This window comes from Patagioenas fasciata, chromosome 1, assembly GCF_037038585.1.
Source record: "Patagioenas fasciata isolate bPatFas1 chromosome 1, bPatFas1.hap1, whole genome shotgun sequence".
Lineage (NCBI taxonomy): Eukaryota > Metazoa > Chordata > Aves > Columbiformes > Columbidae > Patagioenas > Patagioenas fasciata.
The window spans coordinates 130526392-130553583 of NC_092520.1; the positions used below are offsets into that span (position 1 = coordinate 130526392).

Sequence of the window (27192 nt, forward strand, 5' to 3'; positions counted from 1 at the left end):
TTCCTGGCTATTTCACATGTCTCTCGGCACTCCCCTTTCTCCAAACAGCTGAGCTCAAATACAGCTTCTTTCAGCATACTTTTTCCAAGACCACTCTCTCAGGGAGACAGGTAGTGCTTTAAGCTTAACAAGTATATAAATCCCTTCCGTAAGCCCAGTTATGTGTGCCCATACAGGCCTTGGACCACAAAGAAACACCACATTTAATTCAACTGCGCATAAGTTTTCCATACAGACAAGGCTGTGGCCACGGCTTAAACACCAGTAAAGACATGATGGATGCCTCTTCCCCTTCTCCCATCTCTTCTGGACATCACAGACCCTGAAGCAAAATCAACAGTATTAATCCTCCTGTCACAGTACAGCTATCGTGCACCCGAGCAGTAGCCAGAACTGGCTAAAGAAGTCACTACTAGGGAGCACAGGGGGGTCTTACACCTACGCAGAGAGGTTTGGCAGGGCTGATTTGGCAGAGATCAAGTAACAGCTGATCTTTCCAAACAAGACAGCACCTGTCTCAATTGAGGTCCAGCCTTTTGTACCATTTCACTGTCTTTTAGTAGTCCTTCAAGGTGCAACAGATTTTGGTAGTTTTGCCTACTCTTAACAGTCTTAAAAAATGAGTCATGCCCCCCAGTCCTCCTCTGTGAGCAGATCAGCTTCAAAAAATCACACCCTTAAGAGGCTATTCTGATATTCAAATGTTGCAGTGCTGAGGTGTATGTTGCTCTGAGATCCTAACACAAGCTCATGAGTCTAGTAGTGTGGCTACAGAAAGTACTGGATACCATGTGATGAAATTGGGACAGCTGGCAATACCTGAATCAAACATGCCCTTTCAGTTAAAAATGACAACAGAAGGAGGAAGGTGTACAGGTGCACAGAATCATGGAATGGCTGGTGTTGGAAGAGACCTCTAGAGATCATCTACTCCAACCCACATGTTAAAGTAGGTTCACCTAGAGCAGATCACAGAAGAATGCATCCAGGCAGACATGTCTCCAGAGGAGACTCCACAACCTCCCTGGGCAGCCTGTTCCAGTGTTCTGTCACCCTCAAAGTAAAGAAGTTTCTCCTCATATTCAGATGGAACCTTCTATGCTTCAGTCTGTACCCGTTGCTCCCCATTCTATCATTAGGCACCACTGAAAGGAGTCTGGTCCCACCCTCTTGACACCCACACTTGAGATATTTATAAACATTGATGAGATCCCCTCTCAGCCTTCTCTTTTTCCAGGCTGAACAGACCCAGCTCTCTCAGTCTCTCCTCATAAGAAAGGTATTCTAGGCCTCCAATCATCTTTGTAACCTGCCATTGGAGTCCCTCCAGTCATTCCTTGTGCTTCTTAAACCGGGGGCCCCAGAACTGGACGCAGTACTCCAGATGCGGCCTCACCAGGGCAGAGGGGGAGGAAAACCTTCCTCCACCTGCTGGTCACATGCTTCTTAATGCACCCCAGGATACTGTTGGTCTTCTTGGCCACAAGGGCACATTGCTGGCTCATGATCAACCTGTTGTCAACCAGAATTCCCATGTTCTTCTCCACAATGCTGCTTTCCAGAAGGTCAACCCCTAAACTGTACTGGTGCCTGGGGTTGTTCCTCCCCAGGGGCAGGATCCTACACTTGTCCTTCTTAAGCTTCATTAGGTTCTTCTCTGCCCTCTCCTCCAGCCTGTCCAGGTCTCACTGCATGGCACCACAGCCTTCTCGTGTGTATAGAGAGGATGTTTCATGTGCACATAAGGAGACTGGGGGTAGGTATAGCAATTTAAAATAAAATTAAAATATTCTATTCATATCACATTATACCACATTGTGTCATATATTAAAAACTAGGCTATCCTATAAGCTTTTAAACATCATCAGAGAAGGGGGCAAAAGCAGCAACTTTAAAAGCAATTTGCTTTAAATTCTGTAACATTTAGAAAAATATCTATTGTCAAGGCCTTTTTTTAAAACTGGTGGCATCCAAAATATGCAAAGTGTTGAAAGCATTCTTAGTGTCAGCATTGACAGTATTTATCTTGCTTCTGAAAGGATATAAGACAACCGCAATTGCACTGAGTAGAAGAAATGCAAATGATATACATGTTGGCAGGCAAACTGGTAAGATTTTATATTGTGGGGAAAATTAGGCAGCACCACCCCTCAGGTTATCTCTCAATTTCCTATACCTTAACAGGGACTGTAAAGTCTGACTTATCTTTTAAATACTCATTTATGTTTTATTCTACAGTTGACATTAGAGGAGTTTGAACAAACAAAAATTTTGGACATTACTGCAACTGCGTTGATATAAATCACTGTCTGTCCTGCAGGTACAGCTGACTTCAACCAGAGGATTTCAATTTTCTTCAGACCTTCCCCATGTATAGTCACTATTCTTACTTGATGGCAGACTGAAACCAAGACAAGCGATGTTGATTAAAATCTGTCCTAATGTGATATGTATACATGCAAAGGACTTGTACTGATTTAGCTCACCTCTTAAAGAGATGAAAACAACACCAAATTCTGCATCAACATAACACATTTACAAGATCCCTGTAAAAGGGCAACAACACTGGTTGACGGAAAATCTAATTTGATATTATTCTAATAATTTCTTGGTTCTATCCATCAATGCAGCTGCCCTGATACATACTTTTTTATGAAAAAACCCTTAAATTATTCACCCATAGTTTTCTCATTTGTAATTGTTCTTAGAATAAAACCACACTGAAATTTCATTTGCATGCAGCTGTATAAAATATTTGCATTCAATCAAAGCATGTTGGGTTTGCTTGTTAAAATATCTAAATGTTATTTCATTGTATCGCCCTAGCCTCCTTAGCCAGGTTTCTTTGGCTATTTACTGTATCCTTCTTGAGTTCTCTTGCATGCCTGCCATCTCGGGTTTCTCTCCAGTTTAATTCTTGGGTTTTGTTCTACATTTTATTTTTCCTACATCTAATCCTTCCTTCCTTCCTTCCTTCCTTCCTTCCTTCCTTCCTTCCTTCCTTCCTTCCTTCCTTCCTTCCTTCCTTCCTCCCTCCCTCCCTCCCTCCCTCCCTCCCTCCCTTCCCTCCTTCCTCCCTTCCCTCCTCGGTTTCTCTCTCTGCACAATCTTTTCTAACTCTGGCTTTCTGTCTTCCTGGTTTCCTTTCAGTCACCTTCACTGGAATGTTGGCAGAAACACTTTTTTTTAAAAAAAAACAAAGAGGCTAAATAAGTAAAGGAACGAATAAAATAGCTGAAAGCAGACGGCAGGTTTCAGTTCCAGAAGGGTCTGTTATTTTGCCAGTTTTTCTCACTTTTTAGCAAATGAGGAGATAGTCGCACTCCCTGCCCACCCCCAGCCTCACAGCGAGCCAGGCTTCCCCCTCCCCTGGCATGGGGACCTTGGCTGGGAGTGATGGATTGCACTGCAGTGAGGGCTGGGAGCACTGCAGGGAGAGGAGGGGGAAGGATGGGGAAGAGAGGGAGGGAGGAGACAGTCTGCCAGCGTCAGGACAGGATGTAGTAGGGGCTGATGAGGAGGAGGGGAGAGCAGGAAATGGGGAAGGGGAGAGCATGGCTGACAGTGCGCCTTTCTGCAGGCTGCGGCGTGCCGAGCAGATTGGGGAGCGCAGGTCTGAGGGAGACTGAGACGGGTCGGCACAGGGCAGAGTGGGCAAGGCTGCCACTGGGTAGCGGAGGAGACAGACAGGGAAAATGGAAAAGCCACAGGGAAAGGGAGGACAGCAAGTCGGAGAGAGCGAGAGAAAGTAAGGCTTAGGTTGTACAGCAACGACAAAAGAACACAGCTCTTGCAATCTGAATTTCTTTGGAGCTCTAACAGGGGAGGCAAAGTCAGATATGTAGAAACACTCAAAGGTCAAACAAGGTATACTGCAAACAGTACTGAAATGTGCTTTCATTGCACTCCCACGGGTGATAACAGTATGACCTTCGGGCAGTAGCGAGGTACATCTGTACTGCGGAAGCCCCTGGTGATGGTAGGCATATTGGCATAGACTGGCTGCAGCAGCTTTATTGCCTTGTGGATTTTGGCAAGGGTGATGTGTCCTTTTGCCTTGGCACTGTAAGCAATGCAGATGACCTCCTCCCCACTGCACCAATTATAAGTGCTGAAGCATCACTTGTCATTGTTGCCTTTCATGCTTCTCCATTTTTTTAAATATATATGCTTCCATCTGTTCCTTATTCATTGTCCAGATTTTTCTCCAGTTCCCCGTTTCCATGCACGCTCCTTTCTCCATTATTAACATAATTCTCTCAGCATTACCTTCCACCCTCCCCTTCCCTCCTCTCCCTCTCCCCTTCGCTGACCTCCTCCTGCTCACCCCTAGGCTTATTCCCCGCTGGCTAAACGCGGTGCCAGGGCAGCGCTTCGCACGCCGGGGGCCCAGGGCAGATTGGTGAGGAAGGGGCCGGTGGCGAGTGCAGGGGGTGAGGAGCTGCAGAAGAATGGGGTGCGGAGTGTGGGGGGGTGCTGGCAGCTATGTCCCGCCCCTGTAACTTCTCGGAGAGACTTCCCCTGCCCCCTTTCCACACAGCACGGCTCCTCTCACTCGACCCCTCTGGCTGCTGCTGCCTTTCCACCACCACCCCTCACCCCCGCCCCCCGACATCGCGCTGCACCAGCTGCAGTTCCCAGCTACGCTGACCTAGTTCTGGCCTCCCTGCAAGGCACCTCCATTCCCCTCCTCCCTTAGCACCTGGCCGCGGGAAGAGGGAACGCGAAAGGTCCCCCTCGCACTGCAGGAAACTCCCTGAGCACAGCTCCCATAATGGCGCCAGACCCTGCCATGGGAGACCCGAATTTGAGATGGAATTTGAGATGCGGGCACCTGCCCCTTAATCTCCTCCATTGGTTTAAGGCAGGCAAGTGGGCACTGGGTGAATAACCACACTTGCTAGTGGTGAGAACTAGCATCAGGATTCGATTAAGAAACCGCTCCCCATGAATTAGAGAAGTCTTAAAAAACAGATTCCTTGCAACATGGTCTCATCAGCTCTGGGCACAGAGTTGCTGGATGCAGAAGGAAAACACCAACACTACTGGGAGAAGCTCAGGGACATTTAACCTGCCACGTGAAGCTCTTCAGCTCACAGGGCAGATGTTTATCAATCTTAATGCAGCAAAGTACCTGCAAGGTACAGCCACCCTGTGGTTGCATCAGATCCTTCCCATCTGGCACTGAAATCTTAAGTCATCACTGCAACGGCATTCATCAAAAGACAACGGGGGTAAAGACAGAAAAAGACAGAACATGAGTCAAAAAGAGGGAGAGGAAAACGAAACAAACAAAAGCAAGCAGACAGAAAAGAGAAAGGAATTTTCTCATTATGATAAAGGAAAAATGCATAAAGTGAGAAAAGTAGCTGGAGAAGGAGACAAGCAGACAAAAATGAGCAGCAGAAGGGAGATACAGAGAGAAGGAAACGTTTTCCTTCCAAATTATTGTTTCCCTCAAAGGCACATTTTTCCTTTTGTCCAGCTCCTCAGTACTGTTCCCTGTTTCCCTGCAGCATAACTGCAACTTAGCTGTGAGAAATGCACTCCCGTCTTCTGGAACTGGGAGCTGCTGGTTATATACCGGCCTTTGAAGCCTACCAGCTGCTATTAATCCATCCCATTGTTTCTGTTGTAACTCTGCCTGCCTGAGCTTCTTTGTATCTCTCAGTTCTCCAACTGTGCTCAGAATAAGGACAGGAGAAGTCTCTGACCTTCTACAAAGTTACCTATTCAATGAGATGCATGTTGTCCTCTCTTATGTCCTGAAACGGTTGCTGTCTGGCAGGAAAAGTCCTTCAATGGCCCTGCGAGACCCTTCCTTCTAGCAGGGTTGCGCCCTGAGCTTTTGCAGTCCTTGTTTCCAATGCTGGGAACAAGGTGGTTCCCGCTCCTTCTGTTCCACCACCTGCACAGATCCCTCCTCTTTCATTTTGTCCCAGTGTATACACCAAAAGAATTATTTTCCACCCTAGCAGCCTCCTCGCTCCCTTCCCACCGTCCAGCGTAGGAAATGGACGCCGGTGCCCGCCCCTCGCCAGCCCGTTAGGCAGCAGCCGCACCTCCCAAACAGGACGGGTCTCCATGCCAGGGAGGGGTGTAAACCTCCTTGGATCGAGACAAACAAGCAGCACCCCCTCCAGCTCCTCTCCCCCCACCCCGGGTCCCCCCGCCGCGGGGCACTGCCCGAGCCGCGGGGGGGATTGGCGGCAAGGCGCGGGAGCCGGCGGCCGAGCTGACCGCGGGGACCACACTGCTACCGCCGCCGGTTCCAGCCGGCTGCTGCCGGGAGCGCGCGCCGCAGGCAGGGCCGAGCGCCGAGCGCCAACCACCCAACCGCCCCCCCGCACCCGCAGCCCTGCGCGGCCGCGTGCTCGCGAAGGGTCAGGCTGCGCATGCGCGCCTTCTCTAGCCCGGGGAACGGGCTGCCGGCTCCCGCGCCGGGCGTGCAGGTGGGCTGTGAGCGCGGGGCTGGGGCTGCGCGCGCCCTCGCCCTCCCGCACGCTGCCCTTCAGCCGCCCCGACTCCTCCGCTGTCCGTCTGTCTGTCCGTCCGTCTGTCCGTGCCGGCAGCCCTGGGCAGCCCCCCGCGGCCGGCCACACCCCACCCCGCCAGCCAGCGGCTGCTCTACGCCTGAACGCGCAGGGGAGAGCGGGGGGCAGCGGAGCAGCTCGCCGCAGGGCGTGGGCAGGGTAGTCCCACGCGTGGGAAGCCCTTGCGAAGGGAGCAGTGGATAGGGTTTGTTCGAAGGTAGCGGGGGGTTCAGGGTGAGGAAGCCCATGGAGCCGACGGGTTACGCGTGTGGCAGAACCGTGCGGCAACCCCGGGTGCCGCGCTCTGCGAGGGGATGCACAGTGATGAGTCTGTTCAGCCTCCGAGACGTGACCCCAGAGCAGCTGGTTAATGAGCTCGGAGACGTGTACGGTGCTGGGTGGAAATACTTTTGGGGTTGAGCGAGCGAAACCTGGGGCTCCTGCAGACCCCCTTAGCTGTGAGTCCTTTGTGTAGGCAGTAAGGTCTCCATTTTCTGCTGGCTTATGGTACTTTATTCAGAACAGGAATTTGTATAACAGCAGGAAACAATGAGAAACTGAGGTTGTACAAAATTAAAGATGATTTTGCATATTCCTCATTTTACGTAGTGTGAAACAAGGATGATACGGCCATTTGATCATTGAAACACAATTCAGAAATTGTTTCCCTCCATGCGACCATCTGTGTTCATATGTGAACCCAAGCATTCATGTGTGAACACTGGCACTTACCTTGCCCTATATTTTTTATTTATTGTTCAGTCATCCAAGTGGGCAGCAGAAATGTATCTATGAGACTTAGTTGACCAAATGAGTAGATACTTGCAGAGAGGCAGTGGACAGGCTTAGGCAAATTGGTATAAATAATTAAGCTTAGCAACATTTGCAGAACGGATTTTCCACCATTCTTCTATCACAAGCTCATACCTCCAACCAGAAACAGTATATGAAACTTTCTGATGTGAATGACAGAATGATGTGCTGCAGACTTTGGCTTCAGGAATAAACATCTGGTTTGCATTTTTAGTGAACTCAGTGACAAAAGATGTTTCATGGAATCAACTGTGAAATCAGATTTTGCATACATTAAGGCTTTGGACCATTCCCCACATTATGCATTTCTGAGTGCATGAGAAAAATCTCAAAAGAAAGGTGCCAGGAAAGTTTAGTTTTCAGAGATGTCCATTATTTGCTGATACTACAATTATACTTCTTTCCTGAAGGATGAAACTTGTTACTTTGGACCACTGACACTGAGGACAGTAGCCAATATTCTTCTTGCACTATCAAATAGTGAGAATTTTGTCCTGAAAATGGATTTGTAAGTGGCGGGAGAGACCATACCTTCACTGGCAAAAAAAATAATAGAAAAAAAAGAAAAAAAAATGTGTGGCTTAATTCTAGAGAAGTATAACATCTACATCCAACTTGGCTGCGGTGACAACTTTTTAAAAAGAACCCCAAAGAGTCTGCAACAGTGGGCACGTTCTGAGCAATAAATTGACACTTTATCCTGTTCCACCATTCTAAGAAACAGCAAAAGACTTCCAGGACTCCCTCCAAACTGACTTCAGTTTCTAGATGATGGGAAATTGTTCTGGAGATACTGGTTATCCAGCCTGCTCTTTGAACTGACTCCATCATTGCTCTCACTTCAATACTCAAAGCTCATTTGTATCCAAGTTCAACATACTACAACTCCAGTGCTACACAAACAGTAACAGAAAGGACACAAGGCTACAGTTTACATGTGAGATAGTTAGGAAGGCAAATGGTAGTTGCTGGAATAAATTGTTGCTGATAAACATAAGACCCAACTGAAATATGCCACATGGTTTGAGCTATAGATCAAATGTCTTACCATCCCTATAATGAGTGTCTTTCCTGTACTTGTAGAATGACTTTCTCTCAAATGTCTTATAACTAAATGCATATTTGTGCTGCCAAAAATCTATATTACAGGATTTCTCAGGTGGGCAATTCTCTTATTTCTACAAACTGCTGACCATGTTTGGGATGTAGCAGTACCTGCCTTAAAGCTTGTCTGCTTATGAAAATACAAAAGAAAAAAAGGCCATTATTATTATATCACTGTTGTTATAGCTATATAAATCCCAATGTGGACATTGTCTTTCCTCTTTGCTTTATACTATCTTAAAAGCAGTATATATATGAATCCAGAAGAATTCTTACTCTGAAATATGTGTGCCTGCTAGATGATGTGCAGCAGTTACACACACCTTCAGCGGAGTAGTGATATCACAGTAGTTTTCTGTTAGTAAATTCCCTGTGTAAACAAACCTGTGCACCTCACAACCTGAAATAACCACTTTTGGAAGTGTGAACTTGTTCCAGGAGGCTTAGAGCAGAGGTGTCAAACTCATTTTCACTGGAGGCCACATCAGCCTCGTGGTTGCCTTCAAATCGCCAAGTGTAATTTTAGGACTGTATAAATGTAACTACTTGTACATTTACAGAGTCCTAAAATTACATTCAGCCCTTTGAAGGTAACCGTGAGGCTGATGTGGCCCCCAGTGAAAATGAGTTTGACACCTCTGGCTTAGAACGTAATAATTCTGTTAAAGAAGGCATTATCTTGTTACTGTCAAAGCAACAAAAATACCGTCCAGCATTTTGGTCTAATTTATTTACGTATTAATTTACTCTGCTGCAACTTACCTACAGTTGCCTCTTGCTCTCTAATTGCACTTTCAGATGGCATGTAAGTGAACAAGAGTATTTTTCCCTATACTGTTGTACAGAATCAGGTGGATGGGAACTTGGAATCCAGAAGTATTTTGCAGCCATGAGAAGACAGAAGTCTTGGTGAGCAACCTAGGGAGACAGGGGTGCATCTGATTATGTCTGTAAACAGGGATTTTGGTCACTGACATAATCTGTGAGGTAGCCTTTTCTATAGTGTACTCATAGGGCAAATAGTTTTCAGAAGAGTCTGAAATTGCAGTTGAGGTTTGGAAGTAGGACCCAGATGTTTGCAGAACCAAATGAACAAACACACCCTTCAGTAAAGTCACTCTTAGAAACGCTCAGTGATGTTTGGGTTATGAGCATTATAACTATCGGCTATAATTTTGCAGAACATATACTGAAGTAGGAGCATATGATACCATGGTACATCATTCTGCAGTATGAATGAATAGACATGGCAGCAGATTTCAGGGCATATTTAGATTACTACTGTGGAAATTGGTCCCATCACGTCAGTTAAATATCAGGGGTACTGCATTAAAGGTTTGGATGGCACATCTTTATTCTGCAGCCACAGGTTTTATAGCCTGCTGGAAATGGCTCTGGTTGTACTGTGCAGATAAACTATGCTGGGGAGGCAAGGTGTATGTAAAGTGTCTGTTGTTCAGGTGGGAGAATTAAGATGGTGCTGAAGAGGCAGAAGAAAGCAATTGATTACATTCCTGACAGGATGGGTATTTGGGAGTATCAGACATGACCAAGTGGGTATATGCTATCTTTGCAAAGTTGGGAGTGTAACACAGATTGTTGACCAATATATAGGTTGTTCCCCAGGGTCACAGACTGTGTGTGCTGTTATCTAGAGGTTATGAAGGTGGGTGAAGGAGGAATTCATACTGGACAGAATCAGGGCAGTAAGTAGAGTATGTTTGGTGTGTGTGGTGAAGCCTGGCGAGATCACATCTGGAGTCCTATGTCCAGTTCTGGGCTCCCCAACAGGAGAGAGACATGGACATACTGGATGAGTCCAGCAAAGGGCGATGAAGATGATTAGGGACTTGGAGCATCTTTTCATAGGAGGAAAGACTGAGAGAGCTGGGTTTATTCTGCATGGGGAGGCTCAGGGAGATCTTATCAATGTGTATAAATACCTGTTGAGGGGTGGGGGGTAGTGAGGGAGGTGAAGGCAGACTTTGGTTGATCATACCCACTGAACAATCCTGTCTATTCAATTAGCACAAACCGAAACATAAATAAATTTCATTTAGATGTGAGAAACTTTTTTTTTTCTTTGGGGGTGATCAAATACTGTAACAAGTTGCCCAGAGAGATTATGGAGATACTCAAAACCTGACTGGGTACGAGTCTGAGCAACTTGTCCTATCTGACCCTGCTCTGAGCAGAGGTGTCTCCAGATATGCCTCCCAATCTCAACTACTCTTTGATCTTGTGGTGATGGATGAAATGGAGCTCAGCGTGCAACATACATGAACAATGATTCATATTTGTGCAGTTCATGTATGTGTATGTGCCCCTTGGTGACTGTGAAGCCGTAGTGTGGGTTTGGTGTACACGTAGCAGACATCAAGTCAATCAATACCAGTGCATACCTGGGAATTCTTGCGAATATCCTGCTAACCATCGTGTGGGACTAGGCAGTTGGTTGTGCTGGGACTGCCAAATATGTGACAGTTTTGCAGAGGCAGCATTTTGTTTATAATGCTCAGATGAAAGAAATAAGACAATTAGAAGATATAAAGTAGAAATGTGGGGATTTTCAATGTGTGTTGCTTAGCAAGTAGTCGTATTTATTATCAATTATCTGGATGAGGGGATAGAGTGAGTGTACCCTCAGTAAGGTTGCAGATGACAAAAAGCTGGGTGGGAGTGTTGATCTGCTGGAGAGTAGGAAGGCCATACAGAGGGATCTGGACCAGTTGGATCAATGGGCTGAGGCCAGTAGTATGAGGTCCGACAAGGCCAAGTGCTGGGTCCTGCAACTGGGTCACAACAACTCCAGGCAGCACTACAAGCTTGGGGAAGAGTGGCTGAAAAGCTGCCTGGAGGAAAAGGGTCTGGGGTGTTGATTGACAGCCAATTGAATGTGAGCCAGCAGTGTGCCCAGGTGGCCGAAAAGGCCAACAGCATCCTGACTTGCATCAAGAATAGTGTGGCCAGCAGGACTAGAGAGGTGATCGTCCCACTGTACTTGGCACTGCTGAGGCCACACCTGAAATACTGTGTTCAGTTTTGGGCCCCTTATCATATGGAAAACATTGGGGTACTAGAGAGGGTGCAGAGGAGAGTGATGAAGCTTGTGAAGGGTCTAGCGAACAGGGATTATGAAGAGTGGCTGAGGGAACTGATGTTATTTAACCCGGAGAAAAGGAGGCTGAGGGGAGACCTTATCACTTTCTACAACTATCTGAAAGGAGGGTGTAGCATGGAGGGTGTTGGTCTCTTCTCTCAGGTAGCAAGTGACAGGACAAGAGAAAATGGCCTCAAGTTGCACCAGGGAAGGTTCAGATTGGATATTAGAAGACATATCTTCAGGGAAAGGGCTGTCAGACATTGGAACAGGCTGCTCAGGGAAGTGGTGTAGTCACCATCCCTGGAGGTGTTTTTTAAAAGACATGTAGATGAGGTTCTTCGGGAAAGAAGAAGGACTGCTGATGGGTGTACCAGGTGTTTTGTGTCAATGTGTGCTTGGTGTGTGTTTTGGGGGCAACATGCTTTCAATGTGGAATATAAAGCTAGTATGATACAGTAAATAGAAAGGGTTTGGTATGGAGGAAACTGAGTAGGTGTGCCACAGAAACTGATAAACAAGGTGTATTGGTTCATGCACTGGATGTGTCATATTTGTTTGCTGGCAGCAGTTATTATTTTAGATAAATGATATCAGCGATGAATGATGCAGCCCCAGTTGCACACTGGGTATGTCAGACATGTGATGGCGTATGGCAGGTGGTATGGCAGACATGTCACACATTTATCCATTACACGAAGGTCTAAGGTTTTGACTTTGCATGCCACCTACCAACAGCAGCAGTAACAAATCCAACAGGTGTCATACATTTTGCCATACCACCCAATGGCATGGCTGCAGGCTACCTGTGCTGTGGGCAGTCACCTGTGGCAGTGGGACCAAATCCGCACCCATGAGCTGGCAGCCAAGGGGCGGAAAGTGGGGCGCATGTCCCTACACAGCCCGGCATGGCTGCGCAGTGCCTGAGCGGGCACGCCAGTAACATGGTGCTGCGGCTTGAGCCGTGTCTCGGGTCGGGCCGGGCACTGCCACGGTGGGGTGGGCGAGGTGGTCAGCAAACCTCTGGCTTGGGCAGGTGAAGAAGGGCGGGAAGGGGCACGAGGCCTCGGCCGTTAGGCAGGGGCGGCCTCAGCGTGCGTGCGGTGCCGCTGCCCAGCCCCGGCACACCGTGGACCGGGTGGGGCACGGGCAGCCGTTCGGTCTTGGCCCGGCCGCCCCTCCCCGGCCGCCTTCGCGCCCCCGAGGGGCGCGCGGAGCGTGCGGCTGGAGGGCGCCGCCGCGGTCGCTTCGCTCGGGAGCCGGGCGCCCCACCTCGCGCCCCCTCCCCTGGCGGGTGCCAGCGCCGCTCGGCCGTTAGCGCCGTCGCCGCGTCAGTCAGGCGGCGGGAGCGAGCGCGGGAGGAGGCGGTGGCGCTCGCGCGGTGGCTGGAGCGGCGGCCGCGGGGGGCGGGGGTGTCGGTGCAGGGAACAGCCGGCCTCCTCGCCCCAGCCGCGGGGAGGAGGGACACCGAGGAGGGGGAAGGTGGGGGGGGGGGGGCGAGTGTCGCGTCGCGTCGCGTCGCCCGCTCGCCTTTAGAACCGCACCGCCGCGCAACCGCCGCTGGCGGGGAGGAAGGGGCGAGTCTAACCGGAGCCCTGTTCGCCCCGCGGCTTCCCTTCCTGGGCCCAGTGCCGGAGGGAGGGGGCGCCGGCGGGGCGTCGCAGACCCCTGCGGGTCGCCTCAAGCTCGGGCTCGGCGGTGCCCGGGGCGGGTGAGATGTCGGGCTGAGCGGGTGCGAGCCCCGGGGTGGGGTCCGCCGTGCCCGGGGACGGGGGGGCGGGCAAGGGGTTGGGACCGTCCCCTCAGCCGTCCCGCCCCGCCGCCGCCGCTCTGCGCCCATGGTGATTGTGCATCCCCGGGCGCGGAGTGGGGCAGCAGCGCTCCGACTGCCGGCGCCTTCCCGCCGCGCCCGCGCGGGCCGGGCAGCCGGGGCGCCCAGGTGGGTGGTGTCCGGGGCCGCTTCGCGGAGGGGAAACGGTGGCCGCTCGTTGTGCTCGGGAGGGGGCTCCGCGCCGCGGATGCCGAGTCGCCGAGCTCTTGCCTCGCCCAACGTGTTCCGCGGCGGGTCGCGCTCGGGTGTAGCGCTGCGTGTGCATGGCGGGAGACGTCGCCTCTTCACCGCCCGCCTTGCACACCCGGGCTTGCACGCGTGTGCGTGTTGACACGCGTCCGTGGGTGCAAGCAGCCGCTGAAAGGAGGAGAAAAACTGCTCCCGTGCGCCTGAATGTGAAAATCTGCGCTTGCTGGGGGCATTTTTTTCACGTGATGTAGTGTGTGTGTGTCTGTCGTGCCTCACAACGAAATCTTTACAACTAGGCTTCTTCTCTTTTGTTTTCTGATATTTAAAGAGCTAATTGCACATGGGTGACCTAATGCGTAGGATCTATCAGGGGCTCCGTTTTCAAAGTGTGCGACGGTTAATTTTTAATTAACGTCATCATTTAAGCAGGCATCCTCATTTTTTGTTGCAGAGTGGGGTGTAATGCGTAGGAATATATGCTTCTGACCTGAAACATACTTTTCTCCAGTCTCCTCATCTGAATTCTAAATGTTATTCTGGGGGAGGGGTTTAAGGACTGACACAAATAAATAGGAATAGTTTTTGTAGGTTTAAAAACTTAATTTCTTGATATGTTCACGTGCAGTTACAGGTTCATTTTACGTTTGAATGCACATTCTAAAGTAAAGGAACACACTGCTTAACCGTTTTTTTTTTTTTCTTTCCCTTAGAATGGGTTTCTGTAATAGTGTATTTCTGTAAATTATTTGAAGTTGCACATTAACCCAAATTGTATTGATCCCATCTTTTCCTTTTGGCTTTGCTTGCTGTCTTGTATGGTACCTTTTCTTCCATTGAGATTTACTTTATCTTCATTAGATACCTTTATATGTTTGTTTATGTCTAATAGGGTTGTTTCTCCTTTTTTTTTCTCCATAGGTGTTGGTGACTTCAGAGTCATTTAGGGGTTTAGCTCTGAGGAAGCAGACACATGAGGATTGAATCTATTTTACATAGAAAGCTACAGCTCTTCACCGGTACTCTTTTTCTTCCTTCCCATCCTTCCTCACTCATAGGGGTGGACAATTTGGGAATTATTTTAACAGTCATTTACTCCCCCTTTCCTCCCCCCCTGCTCCCCGAAATCCGTCTTGGTCCCCAAGGCATCAGCTAGGCATTGCCTGTCTGTTATAGTACCAGGAGAACGTTATCATCAGCAGCCCTTGCTTTGGGAGCCTCAGTAGTAGCCTCTCCCTTCTTTGGAGTGCAGTGCAGAGAGGCATCCAGGAGACTTCCTTGCCACCCTTTTTGGTTAGTGGAAGATCCAGGAAAAGGGGTACCTAGCAAGACACGTGACCTCATCAAGGGATTCAGGACTAAAGCAGCACTTGGCACACTGAAGGAAGCACCCATCTTTGGTATCTTTTTTCTGTCTTCCACTCCTTCCTCACTAAATTTCTGGTAAGTCTCTTCAGCCCATTCATTCATACAGTGCATGTTTCCCTTCCCCCACTCCAGGCACTAGGAGAAGCATGCACAGAGACAGAGTGGGGTGGGGGAAGGGAGGAGGGAAATCTGGCGGTGTACGCATGGATCGGGGAGGAGAGGGTTGTATTGTACCACATTGCAGGGGAACCTGGACAGAGGTGGAAGAACCTCTCTTCAGAAAAGCAGCTGATGTGGGAGGAAATAGATATTTTATTTGCACGGGCGTACATGCATGCACGGGCAGAGTGGAGGAGGGTGGAAAAGCTGAGAGCCTGTTGTAAAAACAAAACACTAAGACCGAAGTAGAAGGGTGGCTGATGCTGACCAGTATCAGGCTAGTGTTGCAGAGTAGGAGGAGAATACATTATTCACTGGAGATCAGGAGCTGGGGTGTGTGAATGAGGAATGTTATCACCTACTTGCAAGCATGAACACAGAGGAGGAAAGATGAGGCGGGATGCATGTGTGTGGTTGTCTGCCCTTTAGAGGCAATTGTGCCTGGAAGGATTGCTGCTAGCATCTTTAACGTTACTCAGTGCAAAGGTGGGGACAAGCAGATTAAAGCCATTGCAGGGAGTAAAGTTGCCTGTCTGTACGGGTGGGGATGTCTGTAGGGGTGGGGATCGTACTGGGAATGAATGGGAACGGTTAATATATTCCCATATCCTTTGACTGTTGCAGTCTACAAATCTCACGGGGAAAAGGAGGTGAATACGGTGCTGAGCTTTCAAAGAGATGTGTTTGGGGTTCACCTGCCTGCAGTGACTTGAAATTCTACAATGCATGTGTAGAGGGCGGATGATAATGCAGCAGCACTGAACAGGTTGCTCTGCAGCTGCTCAGTATATTACATAAAATGCATTTAAATAAATATTTTAGTTTTTCAGATGTTTCAATTTTTAAACATGTTTTCTTTACTAAGATTCTCAAACAGTTACGTGACAGTCTTAGGAAAACTAGTCCCTGGTAGGTAAGAGAGGAATTTTCTTTGAGGTTGTCCTTAAGCATTGCCATGAAGCAGCAGTGTGAAGAATGAGTTGATTTTATCTTGGATTTATTTTTTTAAGGCAATTTGAACAAGTGGTTCAAGGTGACAGTTTTTTATCTCTGTATATATCACCATAGGTTATATTCATCATCTGTACTTATTTCCTTCAGGTTTTCTTTAGATTATCATGATTCTGCTATCTTTGTGTGGAAAAAAATAATTGTGCTTTATACTTGAAACAGCTGTGAACTGTTTTCAGACGTGCTTTCTCTATGACATAGGAAGTAATATTTCTGTGATGTTTCAAATACTGCTCTTTTCTCATTAAGATGAGACAGAGACTTCCATGACAGCGTATGATGGATCGTATGCTGGGTCATATGCCAGATGACCCTTCATTCACTGTTTAACCAGTCTGCTGCTTAAGATTGACTTTATAATTCAGAGCGGTCTTGAGGTATCTCCTAAAGGAGATAACTTGCAAGCATCTGCCAACTGTTCTTAGGTCTTCAGCATACTGAGGTGTGGCCTCTGAAACAGCATTCTAGAAACTGCTGTAATGGTAGAGACGTTTGGTTTATTGGGAGTGTGTACTCCGTTTCAAGCCTTAGCTAATATATGATAAAAAGGAAAGCAAAATAGCTTTTCCAATTTGAATAACACTGTTCTGCAAACAAATATTAAGGGATATGCATTAATGATAAATGCAAAGGTGTGTTGTTATTTGTAGCGAAGTGAGTGCTTGTAGCTATATTTTTCCTAGTTCTCCATTTCCCATGGCAATCATGGCTGTCAGTATCTTTGACCTTTCTTTCTCACTTCTGTGAGAATTTTATTATGCTAAGACTAAGATTAGGTTTTATCTCTCTATTAAACTGCTGAAATCCATGGGGCTGTGTTAGCCGCACAGTGCTACAGCAGGCTGAGAGTCTGAACCAAGGTATAGAAAAGAGGTGGTTCTGGGAGAGGCTGTTGGTAATAATTGTTCCACTAACTTGTTTTCCAGATTGCACTATGGGCATTGGGAGCGTACTGCAACATCAGGTCACAAGTCCAGCAGTTGAGATACCTAGATCACATTCATTCTTAATGCTACAAAACATCTGGGATTCCATTTGTCATTCCCATAGGGAAAAAAACAACCTAGCCTTTTTACTTTCTGAAGGCATTCAGTAGTTACATTCTGAATAGAAAAGATATGGAATGATCTTTTAGTCTACTATCTATATTTTTTGTTACACATTTATCAATAATAGATAAACGTATTATTATGTATCTCCTAATAATTGGTTTATTGATTTAGCTTAGGGGAAAACACATCATGATGAAAAAGAGACTAGGCTGTTTTTCACTTGCTTTTGGGTGTTGAAGACAAGGACAAGGAGTAAATGGACAGTGGAGACAATCTCCCATCCTAGAGGCAGGTCTGAGGCTCTCTCTGTGAAGAGAAGACCCCTTCAAGGGAAAAAGAGTCATCTTCAGAGATTTCCAGGTGTCTCTGGACAGCTGATCTGATTGGCTGAATTCCCTGTTATGTCAGTAAACATATTCACATGTGATGTAAAGTAGAAAAGTAGCACAGTGAATACTTCTGTTAGAACAGCTGCTAAAGGTGTGTTACAGATTTGAGGAATGCAGGAGGAAATACATTTGCATGTGATGAGGAGGAGAGGAAGCTGCTGTGTGAGTGCCAGAATAAAGCCTAGCTTAAGCAATACAGGGATGCCATAGCTTGAAGTTGAGATGAGCGTTCCTGTTCCTTCCAGTGCCTTCCTGAAGCAGATGCAGCAGTGACTGCTTCGCTGAAGTGACACACAACTAGTTTGGTTTTTATAATAGAGTTTTCACTTTGATGTTACCCTTTAACCTCTCGCAGTCCGTTTTATGTAGTTAAGTTCATGATGTTTTTTTGTTCCTTTTCATTTCATAAATATGTTAGTTTTTGAAACTTTGTACTTCATTTACCATGGTAGCTTTGAGTGAAAACTGCTTTTCAACCAGTCATCTGGAAGACACTTCAACATCTGCTGTTCCCCTTATATATACTATGCTTACTTTGTAATAGATGCTCTCATGGATTAGGAAGTGTTCCATGCACACCCAGCATTGTCTGAGGCTGTGTCTTTCAGACTGAAATGGGTGGAGTTTTTTTTCAGGGAAAAATTCTGGAAATCGTATCCAATTTGAGAGCTTAATGCTCTTTTGCATCTGACTGCAAGGCAAGCTTTCCTCCTACAGGCTGTTTTCTTTCCAATGTGGGAGGGATTGTTAAGATGTTTGGGTTAATAGGGTAAATTGCAGGTTTTGTGTTCTACGAGTCTTCTTACACAATCAAAATAGAGATTAGAAAGAGATGTTGAAACTGATAAGTAGATTCTGTGTTTAGGAGCAGAATGTTAGCATGAAAAAGATATTTCTCCAGGTGGAAAAAAGATATGGTATTTGGTCAGCGGTCAAGTAATCTATAATTAGGATTACTAGTTTATGTCTCTGCCACTGGCTTGTAGCTTGATCTAAAGTGAGTTTCTTAATCGCTGCCTCCAGACTTGAGGTTGTTACCTGCCTGCCTCATGATGAGATGTGAGCCTTGTATATACATTTATAAAACTTTTAAGATTTAGAGGAGATTAGACTTAGTATTAGGATGGAGATGAACAACCATACCCAGGGCATTTTTTTATATGCCTGCTGTACTAATTGAGGTATTTGGATGATTCTTCTTGATGCTGCTCTAGCTTCTTACAAAAATAGAAGAAAGAAAGAGGAAGGAAAATTCTATATCTTATTTTTCTTCTTCAACCCTTTGCTGATTTTTAATAAAAAGTGCTGAAATGGCAGTCAGGGAGAGATGATGGCACAGTCTCTGCAGATTTAAGGGGGTGGAGGTGGGGCCATGTAGAAAAGAGATTTGTGAAAAATGAGAGCAGATCCCTGTTGGCAAAGAAATCAAGGGCTAGGAGCAAGCAAAAATGGAGAGAAAGGTACTGGAGGGAAAATACTTGTTTATTTGCAACAGTGTTAGAACCAGTACTGAGGAAAAAAAAAAAATCTCAAAAACCCCAAACACAATGAAAATGTGTAATGGCTTCTGATTTTTTTTTTAATTGTGAAAAAGTCTGTCTAGTATATATTTTAAAATGTCGCCAGTGTTACATAGCTGGTTTTTAAAAGGAGATAAGCCAGCCCATTAGGTAAAGCTGCTTTTCAAAAGTGAGGCAGTAGGTGGGGCTGTTTGGTCTCCCCAGTCATCTATTCAAACAGTAAAAATAAAGATAAATTGACAAGAAGCCTTCTGAACTGTGCTGTAGCAGTACCACTTCTGAAGAATACAGCTTGTCCCAATTTATAGCTGAGGATGTTGTTCCAGGAAGTTTTCGGTAAACTACCATATAGAGAAAATCCGTTGTTGAGAGAGTGAAAAGTGGGGCAGGATCAGCTGTTGCAAGCCCAAGCCTTATCTTGCCCTTTTCACTTTCAGCTGCTTTGAAGAAAAAGGGATTCTTTAAGATGTCAAAAGATATTCTTTATAACTTCCTAAACCCATTTTCCTGCTGGGAACAAACATTCCATAGCCTGCTTTACCTTGAGCATCTTGACTGCTGTCAAGGGCTGATCTGATCTGTGATTGCCTTTCTCTAGCTTCTGCTTTCTTTCAGTCTGTTAGTATGAAGAACTTCAGTCCTTGGCTTTATTGTTGCTCCTAATTTACCAAAGCAATGGAAAAAGTGTCGTTGTCATTATGGTTCTCAGTGTCAGGAATAAGCATGGCCACTTGCCTCAGTCTTTAATAGTAAGACTAGTTGTGCTCCAGGTGCACAGCCCCCTGAGCCAGAAGACAGGGACAGGGAGCAAAATGAAGCCCCAGTAATCCAAGGGGAAATGGTTAGTGTTGTGCTACACCACTTGGACACCTACAAGTCTATAGGGCCAGATGGGATCCATCAAGGGTGCTGATGAAGCTGTCAGAGGTGCTCATCAAGCCACTTTCAATTCTTCATCAGCAGTCCTGGCTAACTGGGGAGGTCCCAGTTGACTGGAAGTTGGCAAATACGATGCCCATCTACAAGAAGGGCTGGAAGGAGGATCTGGGGAATTACAGGCCTGTTATTCAGACCTTGGTGCCAGGGAAGGTCATGGGGCAGATCATCCTGAGCGACATCACATGGCTCAAACAGGACAACCAATAGATTGGGCCCAGGCACCGTGGGTTGATGAAAGACACGTCCTGCTTGACCAACCTGATCTCCTTCTATGACAAGGTGACCCACCTAGTACATGAGGGAAGGACTGTGGATGTTGTGTACTTAGCCTTCAATAAAGCCTTTGGCACTGTATCCCACAGCATTCTCCTGGAGAAACTGTCAGCTCATGGCTTGGGTGGGTGTACTCTTTGATGGATAAAGAACCGGCTGGATGGCTGCGCCCAATGAGTTGTGGTGAATGGAATAAAATCCAGACAGCGGCTGGTCATGAGTGGTGTTCCCCACGGCTCAGTATTTGGGCCAGTTCTGTATAATCTCTTTGTCAATGATCTGGATGAGGGGATTGAGTGCACCCTCAGTAAGTTTGCAGATGACAAAAAGATGTGTGGGAGTGTTGATCTGCTGGAAGGTCACTGAAGGCTCTAGAGAGGGATCTGGACCAGTTGGATCAATGGTCTGAGGCCAGTTTTATGAGGTTTAAGAAGGCCAAGTGCCAGGTCCTGCACTTGGGTCACAACCATCCCAGGCAATGCTACAAGTTCAGGGAAGAGTGGCTGGAGATCTGCCTGGAGGAAAAGGACCTGGGGGTGTTGATTGACAGCCAGCTGAATATGAGCCAGCAGTGTGCCCAGGTGGCCAAAAAGGCCAACAGCATCCTGGTGTGCATCAAGAATAGTGAGGCCAGCAGGACTGAAGAGGTGATCATCCCACTGTACTTGGCACTGCTGAGGCTGCACCGTGAATACTGTGTTCAGTTTTGGGCCCCTCATCGTAATAGAGACATTGAGATACCAGAGAGAGTGCAGAGGAGAGTGATGAAGCTGGTGAGGGGTTTGGAGTACCAGTCTGATGAGGAGCAGCTGAGGGAACTGGGGCTGTTTAGCCTGGAGAAAAGGAGGCTGAGGGGAGACCTCATTGCTGTCTACAACTAGAAAGGAGGTTGTAGCATGGAGGGTGTTGGTCTCTTCTCCCAAGCAACTAGTGATAGGACAAGAGGAAATGGGCTCAAGTTGTGCAAGGGAAGGTTCAGATTGGATATTAGGAATTTTTTTTTCACAGAAGGGGTTGTCAGACATTGGAACAGGCTGCCCAGGGAAGTGGTGGAGTCACCATCCCTGGAGGTGTTTAAAAGATGTGCAGATGAGGTTCTTAGGGGCATGGTTTAGTGCTTGAGTTAGGTTATGTTTGGACTTGATGATCTTGAGGGTCTCTTCTAACCAAAATGGTTCTATGATTGTATGAAATCTTCTTGCTAAGAATAAACTGTACTAGCAGAAAAAACTTGAATTTTAATTATAAAATAATCACCTTGTTCTTATAATTGTAGCAAAACAAGACGTACTGCAGAAACTGTAATTCTTTGTAATATTAAATGAAAGCAGTTGTATACCTGTGGTCTTTCTGCATTAACATTTTCTGCAGACATCACGTCCTGTTGTTAAGACTACTAGGTATAATACCTGTTTCTGTCCAAGAGTTCAGTTGTGTTTGAAACTCATGTAAGCTATGTTTTTCTTCAGAATTCTTTTTCTCTGCAGCATATTGCTTCTTGTTTTTCTTGAGTGTGTTCATTAATGTATCTGCTTTTAAAATATTTTAGTATATAGTCAAAAGTGGTCCAAATTCTCTGCATTCAAAGCAAAAGGAGCAGCACCTAGTCGTTGTCACTTTTAACACCATTGAAATTCTTCAGTTTCAATGATGTTTTCTGTTTCTGGTGCTGAATTAATTAGTGCTGTTTATGTATAAAGGTGATTTTTTGTTGTTGTTTTTTTTTAATTTGGAGCAAGAAAGAGCTAGCATTGAGATTGAAACCTTGATTTTGCTTTAGGTTACATGTGTTAATGTTCGGTATTCTTAACATTTTGTCAATTCTTCTTGTTCCATTGGTTTTTCCCTTAATATGTTCTTAGATAATACCAAATATCTTTCACAGTAGATGTGAAGTATATCTAAGAGCAAATCAGTCTTGAAATACTTTTGTGGAAAATTATTTTTTAATGGATTTCTTCCTTTCTTCTGGACTGCTTTTTTAACATAAAAAATTTGGCACACTGTTGTCTTCCACGTATGATAAAAAGGGGTACATCAAGTCTGTTAGCAGTGTTTTAGCAGTACCTAGGGCTGAGTTATTTCCAATTGTAAGGAATCATGCCAATTGTGAAGTTGAAATTCTGACCTTCAGAGATGGCCATTTAAAATGTTTGCAGTCCTTGGCATGCCTCTTTGTACTGTCAAGAAAGGGGGATTCTAGTGTCAGTACCAGCAGTTACGTCAAGTGTGTGCTTGTGGATGTAACTAGGATGAGGACCAAAACCTATTTTTTTTAGCATTTACATTCCACTGAATATAAATGGATTTGTTTCTGTCGTTACTTCTGTTGCAGATTAGGGTAGACATTATTTGCTCACATGGAAGTTGGAAATTACACTATTGAAAAGGACTGACTTGCACAAAGGGAGCAGGACTTGGTAGAGTGGGGAACATGAACCAATGTATAACAGAGTCTTATCTTCTCCACTGTTTAGAAGTTCCATTGAAAGAAAACCTTGAAGGTTGCAAGAAAAGTCCAAGATGTGCAGTTCAGTTGCTCCCAGGCTGTGGTTCTTAACAGACCGTCGCATCAGAGAAGATTACCCTCAGCAGGAGATCCTGAGAGCTCTGAAGGCCAAGTGCTGTGAAGAGGAGTTAGATTTCCGGGCCTTGGTGATGGATGAAGTGGTGCTGACCATTGAGGATGGAAATCTTGGTGAGAATCAGCTAAGGCTGGGAATATGCTGAAAGGATATTTGGGAAAAGATTGTAAAATGAAGCATCTATACCCTTTATAATGAATTCCATGCATGCCATACTACCATACATAATCTAAATCATGTAGATGTACATGGTATCATGTTCTTTATCATTTATTGTGATAATCAAATATAATTGTTAATTTTGCTAATTTACATTAGAACTATTTTTGCTTCTCTCTGTAGAACAGCGAGAAGGGTTGCTTTAGTTTGTTGAATCCAGGGTCAGGACTGTGGGACCTCTGAATTAAGAAAAAATAATGGAATTTCATTTTTGCATAGGTACTTTTAAGTTTATGGGTCACATTTAAGAGTTTCAGGGGGACTTTTTTATTCTGTTTGTGTTCTGACTCCAAGATAACAAACACATTTGAAATAAAGGAATTTTCAACGGATAGTACAGAGTTTCATGGAGCTAGATGTAATAATGTGGCATAACTAAAGCATGCTTCTTTATGGCTGTGTAGTTACATATATGCCAAAAGAGAACAGGGCTGAAAAACAAAGTGTATGCATCAGAATAATTTGAATTATTATTACAGCTTACAGTGTTTTAAACTAAACCATGAGATTTATGTTCTGTTTTCCAGTTAGCTTTTTTTCTTCTGTGGTGATTAAAAAGGGAAAAGCAAGATGTAAGGTGTGTTAGAAATGTTAAGTAAAACTACTCTGTAGATAGTAAGCTTATAGGAAGAATATTAATACTATCAATGTCAAACTGTGTAACACTATTATTTTTTCAACTTCTACATTTGGATTTCCTAAAGGAATGAGACTGAAGTGTTGTTTTGTAACTTTACCTTTTCCATTTATCTTCTCCATATATCAGTCAAGAAAAAGATCCCTGGAGATCCAGGGAAGAATTATATTTCTGAAAGTTGTATTAGAAAAATTCTGTGTTGGAAGAAAATATAAAAGTACCCTCAGTCCTGAAGAAGAGGCTGCTGTGTGACCTTTTGCGTTGTTCCTTATTGGAAAATCTATATAGGAGGGAAATCTTAAAACTGACTCTGGGGAAGAACTTTGGTCAGAATTTTTACCTTAATGTGGCGTGAAACAATCAAGCACAAAACAAATGCACGGAAAATCAGTATTTTTGACTCTGATATTACTATACTTATTTTTGTATTGTGTCTTTTATTCTGAGGTGTCCACGATTTTTATGAGACTTGATATTCTGTAGACTGTCTTCAAATCAAGGCAACTTCTTGTCAGAAAGTCTGAACAATCTTATTGCTCGAAGTGTGTTGTCCTTTGGACAGTGTGTTCTGTGAAGGCAGCCATCCTGGACTGTAGCTTAAGCCACTAAGAGGCATGACTGGTCCTTCAGCATTTCAGTATTGTTATTTCTTGGTGATATTTTCTTCTTTCCCGTCTTCTGCCAGTTTTTGGGGAATTAAATACAGCAAGCATGAAATGTGGGCCTTTCTGGTCTCTTCCATTTAATGTCTTCTCATGCTGCATCTATTAAAAGAAGAAAAGATAAAGTATGCAATTTGGAAAACTAGTACTGAGGAATGTGTAATATAAGAATGAGAAAAATTAAGGAATTGACTAGAAAGAGAATGCAAAAAAAGGAAATTATTTTCATAGAAAGTGTTCATTCAAAACTATGTAAATAACAGACCTTTTGAAAAGGAGTGAGATAGAAATGCTGCAAGATTTCAAATATAAATTTTCTTATGAACAATCTTGACTAGCTAATTGTGATGAATTTTTTTTTTTTTTTGTGGGGGTGGGGAGGAGAGTTTTCTTATCAAACAATTTGTTACCTTGGAGAAAGATTAAAAATCTTCCCTCTTAACTTTTCCAGATTTCTTTTTTGTAGTGCTTACTCGCATGTTTTGAGATAGAATTCTGGGGGTGGGCACAAGCAAAAGTTTTGTGTTTCATTTTCCTTGTTGAAGTCTTCAGCAGGCCTAGGAAGAGGTGTCCTGGAACAAAATCCAGGAGGTAATGCATTCTGTACCCTTTCTGATATGTACTGTTGTGGGGGGTGTCCAGGTTGAGTAAAATCTTGTACAACATAGAGGAGATGATGAAGTGATCTTTAGTGGTTAATAACCTTTTTTTGCTTCCTGTTGTACCATTATTTGTCTTGAAAGTATAGCAATACAGGGCTCAAACTGATGGTAATGCACGGTATTGGAGGAAGTAATACGTTTTCACATATGCATGTAATTAGAGCTTTTTTTTTTCCTTTAAAACCTAGGCAGTTTCTTAAGTAAATTGTGAAAAGCATGTTGACTTTACAAAGTCAAGTTGGAAATTACAGGATGCTATTTAAACTTTAAAAATGTGGTATTTCTGTAAATGTAAAATCAGTGGTACTTCTTTGTGGACTTGCTGACTGTAAGGAACATGGCTGAGGATTTCAGATGCCAAAAATTCATCATAGGACATGAAAAAGCTTGAAATTATTTACCTCACAGGGGTAAAGCAGAGTGGAAAAGACACTTCTAAAGCTTAGAAAATTGAGCAGAACAGTGATATACATACCAAAATTCAAAATTGGCCCTTCTACCAATTATGTGGTGTACACCTTGACAGTAGAGCACATTGATGTAAATATCACTGAAGCCCAGAGCCAAAGACAGACATGGAAAACAACTGCAATGCTGAGACTCTTACAAAATCTGTGTATGTCAGAGAAGGGTAGGTTTTGCCATGTACCTGACATGACGAAAGGAGAGGGAGGGTTGTTCCAGTCACTGGGCACAGCGGTAGAGACTCCTCAGGGCATTACTCTCCTGCACACCAGGGCTGGATGGGAAGCGTGGCTGGATTCCCAGGCAAGCCAACAGTGTAGCCCCAGCAGTCGCTGCTGGTTCCTTTTATTCAGCATCCAAAACTTGCAATGACCCAGCTTGCCAAGCACCCCTCACAGCCCCAGTATTACTGGCCACATGATGAACCCTTATGCAGCTCAAGATGCTTGTTAGATGTCTCAACACAGCATAAGTCCAAAAATGATTGTAAATGCACGTTAAAAGATGTAGAATTTAAGTTTTTCTGTTAAGTTGAAAATGAAACTCTTAAACTGATTTATGCTTAAACTATTTTGGAAACAGTTTAAGTTCAATGAGTAGTTTTTGAAAGTAACTGTGGTTTACGCCTTATTTAAGTAAGTGCCTGCTTACCTGAGTCACATATTCATGTTTCCTTTGCACACTGGCAGTAGTACTGTAGAGATCTCCAAGGCAAAAGATGAGTTAAAATGAGTGACAAAGTTGAGCTGCATAAAACAATGAATATTTGTCTGCTGCTTTGGTAGGTGAACCTGCTGAAATGGTTACTGAATCAGATGTGCACAACATTGGTGCACAGGAGTGGACAAGAATGCATGTATGCAAAAAAGTGGAGGGCGGTATTGCGGCTGTTCTGATTTAAACTAACTCAAACTATTGATGTGGCTGTAGCCTACAGTTCTTAATAGCTAAATTCTTGAAGCTAAACCAGTCTAGTATGACTTACGCAGAATGGAGCAGCTGTGTTCCTCTTGTCCTTTTCCAGCCTTGCTGTTGCTGCTTGACTTATTTAAGGACTTCATGTCTCTCTTGGTTTGCTTCCATGTTGTAGTCAAGCTTAATCTAGTTCAAAATGGCTTTGCTTGTTTGAAAGATCTGGCATATGCGTGAGTTGAGTTGGCTAATGCAATGGAACACTAACTCTGCCCCAATAATTAACAATTTTCTGTTGGAATAGCTTGGTGCATCAACCCATTTTGTGGTCACACAATTGCTAGCTCTAGTACATGTGGGCAGGGGGGAATGGGGTTTCTCTATTTATGGCTCCTATTTATATTGATTTAGTCGTAGCTTCAAGGCATACTGTAGAAGAGAGGAATTTTCTTATGGTTGGGATGCTTAAAGTTCAAAAACTGTTTGTTGGTGAAGAGCATGCTAGAGAAATTTGGATCATTCCTTTGTTAAAATGATATACAAGAATATCTTAATTAAAATTCTTCGCTACCAGAATAGCGGAAGTTTGAGATCACTGAGCCAGCAACTTACCAATTCCTTTAAAGTTTTTGGAATCTCCATATTTTCTGATACTGTCCTGTGAAGGAAAATATTTTTAAGGCAAGTTGCTTTCATGAGCTTTCAATTATTAAAGATGCTGGAGTGAGTGGAATTGTAGTGTCCTAAAGTGTAAAGCAAAGTGAAGTGAAGC

The 27192-nt window shown here is 44.9% G+C and overlaps 1 protein-coding gene across 14 annotated transcripts in view; it reads left to right on the forward strand.

Moving 5' to 3' along the window:
• Positions 1 to 13007: 13007 nt before the first annotated feature.
• Positions 13008 to 27192, forward strand: part of RIMKLB (ribosomal modification protein rimK like family member B) — a 54001-nt gene continuing 39816 nt past the window's right edge. For 6 of the 14 annotated variants that reach the window (XR_011741495.1, XR_011741496.1, XR_011741497.1 and 3 more), the window contains exons 1-3: positions 13065 to 13261; positions 14489 to 15010; positions 22756 to 22976. Coding sequence is in view for 10 of the 14 variants with exons in the window: in XM_071815200.1 (XP_071671301.1) it covers positions 22802 to 22976 (175 nt within the window). In the remaining 4 variants the exon portion in view is untranslated. Of the gene's footprint in view, positions 13033 to 13063; positions 13283 to 13326; positions 13490 to 14488; positions 15011 to 22755; positions 22977 to 27192 lie in introns of those variants that run through there. The other 8 variants (XM_071815185.1, XM_065848582.2, XM_065848574.2 and 5 more) reach the window with 8 other exon arrangements.